At 48.5% G+C, this 5,017-nt stretch overlaps 1 protein-coding gene across 1 annotated transcript; it reads left to right on the forward strand.

The window, feature by feature from the left end:
- The first annotated feature begins 925 nt into the window (after nucleotides 1-925).
- Nucleotides 926-4,198, forward strand: CXCR4 (C-X-C motif chemokine receptor 4). The gene is made up of 2 exons (XM_027656323.1): nucleotides 926-1,057; nucleotides 2,609-4,198. Exons 1-2 carry the CDS (start codon nucleotides 1,019-1,021, stop codon nucleotides 3,668-3,670), a joined length of 1,101 nt encoding a protein of 366 aa, XP_027512124.1. The 5' UTR covers nucleotides 926-1,018; the 3' UTR covers nucleotides 3,671-4,198.
- Nucleotides 4,199-5,017: the final 819 nt, after the last annotated feature.

Below are 5,017 nucleotides of genomic sequence, written 5' to 3' on the forward strand. Positions count from 1 at the left end.
CACTGTCCCTGGAGGTGTTTAAGGAAAGACTGGACATGGCACTGGGTGCTGTGGAGTGTTTGACATGGTTGTGTCAGGGCTTAGGTTAGATTTGATGATCCCAGAGGTCTTTTCCAACCTAATTGATTCTGTGATTTTGTAAACAAAATCTTTTCTGCAAATTAATTTACCTGCATAAATATCAACAGTATTGAGACTCCAGAGAAAGGAAAAGCAATTATTCTGGTTTGTATTTCTTTATATTTGGTAGTTTTCCCTTGCAAACCTATGTTATATGACTGCTATTTTAATTCTATATGATTGCTAATTTAATTTCACGTTTTTATCTTGTGGTTGTTATTGTCATTGTTTTTACATCATCCAACTACTGGAAACAGATCATCATCAGACTTCTCACCCAAAACCACAGGTGCCAGAGTTCAGAGGGCAACCTGCAGCCCACTCACCTTGCAGAACTCCTCAACGGTTTGCAGAACTCTGATCCCTCAGATCCCTCACTAGGGACCATCCCTTTCTTCCTGCCTCTCTCTTCAGCGCGGGGGAGCGACAACTTTGAGGACAGAGTTGCCTATTTTTACACTCCTCTTCCTCCTCCACCACGATTCCTGGACTAGTGACTTCCCCGGGAGCCCGCCTGGGGTACCCATGGCAACACGGGGCCCGACAACACACTTCAAAGAATGCTCTTGAGGGGAAATTCAAAAGCCCGCTTGTATGAACACATCAATCAGAGGGTGGCAAACGTCCCCGCGAGGTGCGTGGCCCCCGCGGGCGCGCCGGGCAAGTGCAGTTCCCATGCCCGGGGCGCAGACAAAGAGCGGCCCGAGGCGCCCGCCCGAAGTCCGGGCGGCACCCGCCGGGGAGGAGCCAGACGGGGCAGCCCCGGGGGCGGGGGGGCAGCCCCGCAACTTATAAGAGCCGCGTCCCGCCAGAAGAGTCGAGGCGTGTTTGGAGCAGCGGCGAGTGGTGTCATTGCGAGAGGCGCGGCGGCGACAGCCCGAGAGCCCGGAGCCGCCCGATGGCTCAGAGCATGGACAGCAGCCTCGACAGCCTGGATGTAAGTGCCCATGTGCGCGCTGTTTGCAAACAAAGCTGCCCTCGGCGGAGGCTGCGGGTGGCGGGGTCGGGACAACGGAGGGGTCTGCGGGGCGCAGACGAACGGGGCTCGGCCCTGAGCCCCGGCCGCTGCTGCCTCTGCCCGCAGCGCTTCGGACCTTGGCACCGCTGCGGCCACGGCCGGACCTTCTCCTGCCCGCGGGCTCTGCTGCCCGGCCGGCGGGTCAAGTGACATGTGGCGCTTTTGCGGGCTGGAAAACGCCGGCAGAACATTCAGACACGGGAACGATGAGGGGGAGAACAGGCGAGGAAGTTTGGAGGGATGTAACTCCAGGGAAGGGCATCCCTTTGGCCCGGAGCGCGTCCTGACCGCTGGCTGCCAGCGGCACCGGGAGCGCGGCAGCGCCCGGACCTCCCGGCCCGGCCCCCGCCGCCCAAACGCGGCGGTGTCCCGATGTTTCGGAGGCAGCCCCTCTGACACGGGCTTTTGAGAGCAGTTAGGAGCGAAGCGGAGATCTCCGGCAAGTTCCAACTTTAGGTCCTCGGTTAATGCCCGCTCGGGGCCGGTGCCTCTGCGTGCGAAGCGCTGCGGGACCCGCGGGCGCGCCCTGCGCGGGGTCGGGGGGTCCGCGGGACACGGGGCATGACAAGGAAAATCTGAGGAGCTGAGGAATTGCACAGAGCCAGATGGCACTCGCCCGCCAGCGTTGCTTTTCGGCGCGGTGGCCAAAACCGTTGGTGGTTTCCTGATGCGCTTTCATGCCCTCCCCAGAATTTCGCTTCCTTTTTCCACCGCTGTGCTCAGTGGATCCGTCTGGTGAGCCCGCCGCGCTCACCCCCTGCTCCGCGACCGCAGAGGGTGGGGAACAAAGGGAGGGAACGTGGTGACCCTCCATGGGGTTTGAGTTCCCCTGATTAAGGTCACCTCGCTCTTTCTCTTCTTTATGGGCTTTGGGGTTTTTTTCTTGTCTGTGTGCGAAGCTGTCATTTGCTTCTCAGCAGGGAATTCTTGCTATTATTTATCCTTTATTACATCAGCCGAGGCTACCTTCTCTATTTCTCCTTGACCTCATCCCCTTAATGAGAAGGCACTATGGAGCAGCAGCATTTTCAAGTGATTTTTTTTTTTTATAGCTCTCTATTGTGAGAGTTAAACGTGATAGGTCATGTTCTGTGTGGACAAACCTCTTGCATTAAGCCCTTCATGGCTCTCCCGTTTGTGGTGTGTATCTGATCAGAGCACTGAGGTGTCCAGAACCAGCAAGATTTCTGGGAACAGCCATTCCTTTTCTTTTCCCTTTCACGCCTTGCCCCTTAGCAAGACCTTAGTTCTCAGAGAAAGACAAAGGAAGTTTTTTAACGTGTTCTTATTTGCTGTGTGTTTTATATATATACTTGAACATTGTATTTTCCCATCTGGTTTTCAAAAAGTTTGCTCATTTGTGATGGTGGGGACCATTCTCCACACACTGTCCTCCACACACACTGCCACACAGAGTAAGTTTTTGCAGAGGAGCTAACATCTAATTTACTTGTTTTTATTTTTTTTTAGCTGTCATCTGGGTTATTCATCGAATTTTCTGATAATGGCACGGATGAGGTTGGTTCCGGCGACTATGGAGACTATGGAGAGCCGTGCTTCCAGCATGAGAATGCTGATTTCAACAGGATCTTCTTGCCAACCATCTACTCCATCATCTTCCTAACGGGAATAATCGGCAATGGATTGGTTATTATTGTTATGGGCTACCAGAAGAAACAAAGAAGCATGACTGATAAGTACAGGCTGCACCTCTCTGTGGCCGACCTCCTTTTCGTCATCACCTTGCCGTTCTGGTCCGTGGATGCAGCCATAAGCTGGTACTTTGGGAATGTCCTGTGCAAGGCGGTTCACGTCATTTACACAGTCAACCTCTACAGCAGTGTCCTGATCTTGGCCTTCATAAGTCTCGACCGTTACCTGGCCATAGTCCACGCCACCAACAGCCAGCGCCCGCGGAAGCTGCTGGCTGAGAAGGTGGTGTACGTGGGCGTGTGGCTGCCAGCTGTGCTCCTCACAGTGCCCGACATCATCTTTGCCAGCACCACGGAAGTGGAGGGGAAGTACCTGTGTGATCGCATATACCCTAACGAAAACTGGCTGATCTCCTTCAGATTTCAGCATATCCTGGTAGGGCTGGTCTTGCCCGGTCTCATCATTCTGACTTGCTACTGTATCATCATATCCAAGCTGTCACACTCCAAGGGCCACCAGAAGCGCAAAGCCTTGAAGACCACGGTGATCCTCATCCTCGCCTTCTTTGCCTGCTGGTTGCCATATTACATTGGCATCAGCATCGACACCTTCATCCTGCTGGGAGTCATCCGACATCGCTGCAGCTTGGAGACCATAGTGCACAAATGGATCTCCATTACGGAAGCCCTGGCGTTCTTCCACTGCTGCCTGAATCCAATCCTGTACGCCTTCCTGGGTGCCAAATTCAAAACATCAGCTCAGAATGCCTTGACATCAGTTAGCAGAGGATCCAGCCTCAAGATCCTCTCAAAAAGCAAACGTGGGGGACATTCTTCTGTTTCTACGGAGTCCGAGTCTTCAAGTTTCCATTCCAGCTAACGCTGCTCTTGCCATCGTTTTATACACAGACACTTTAAAGTTGCGCAACAGTTCAGCGAAATAAGACTGACCATAATGTACAGATTTATTTACAGTTGGGATTTTATATTATTTCTTTTAGTCTCTGTGAAGTTTAATTGACTTATTTATATAAAAAAACCTTTTGCATTGATGACAAACTGTCTAGGCAGGTCCTGTGGACAAGTGGTTAGTTCACAAGAGCTTTAGTGTCTGTCTGTATGTATAGATATGTGAACTAAACCCTTTGGATTGTAGCAAAGTGACTGTTAAAAGTTTAGAAAATATTTCTCTGTTGTTAATATGTAAATGTTTTCAGTGTTGCTGTTATTCTCAAAAACTTGGCTGGATATTTTTACCTTACTACAAGATGTTTGGTTTACAATAGCTTAACTCCGCTGTAGAAATGGCACTTATAACCAAAGCCTCCTCTGTTACATGCTAGGGTTTGCCCCCCATTCTCAGTAATTGGTGGTTTGCAAAATTTTCTGTTCAAGATAAAATAAAAGTATTTGGAAAAAAAAGTTATTTTGAGTGGTATTTTCATTTCTGGTGAAATGTTTTTCTCAGCGCTTTTATTTACAATTCTCAATACACAATCATTTCTTTGGAAATTGCATGTCTCATGAAAAGCAGGAAAATGAGTTTCAGTACAGCCTGATAATTCAGTTGACACCTGTGTGTTCTAAGTCATGTGTTTTTTTTCACCAGAATACGTTTGCTCCAGTTAACATTGTGTGTAGAATTACTTAAACTCTCACTTAAAGAACTTCTTGAGGGCAAAATATCTACAAATGAAAAACAATCTATTTAAGCAATTGCTAAAGTTCACAGCCTCAGGAATCAAACTCGGATTGCTGCAAGTGCCTCACATTTATACCATGTATATAAAGTCAATCCTGCATTTCTTCTGCCTTTTGCTGTGCTTCTAAGATTAGTTTCACATGTTAATGGTAATCAAACATAGTTGGATTGAAACCATTTTGCTATTTGGACTAGAAACTAAGTTATTGGTGTATCTGCTCTGTGGAAGGTAAGTTGTTTTCCTTTAAGGATCTTTCCCTGTCCTGTCTACATCCAGATTTACTTAAGGTAACATTACAATCTTAACATCCTTTTAAAAAATATAGAATGTGTACCAGTTCTTAAAAATATTTTTAGTAGGGATCAGCCAGACTACAGAATTTCCCATAATTAGTGTTGAAAACTTAATTGTCTTGTCATGTCTTCATGTTAGTAGAATGTATTCACAAGTAATGGATTCCCAAGAGGACAGAGCCATTGAGAGTATTTGTTCCTACGTTAAAAGGACAAACACAACTGTTACTT

Source organism: Corapipo altera, unplaced genomic scaffold (genome assembly GCF_003945725.1).
Source record: "Corapipo altera isolate COAL_440 unplaced genomic scaffold, ASM394572v1 68, whole genome shotgun sequence".
NCBI classification, from domain to species: Eukaryota; Metazoa; Chordata; class Aves; order Passeriformes; family Pipridae; genus Corapipo; species Corapipo altera.

Bases quoted from the DNA above. Each gene is read 5' to 3' on its own strand.
- CXCR4 (XM_027656323.1), top strand. From the start codon at position 1,019: ATGGCTCAGAGCATGGACAGCAGCCTCGACAGCCTGGAT. The intron at 1,058-2,608 runs GTAAGTGCCCAT...ATTTTTTTTTAG, and splicing joins GCAGCCTCGACAGCCTGGAT to CTGTCATCTGGGTTATTCAT.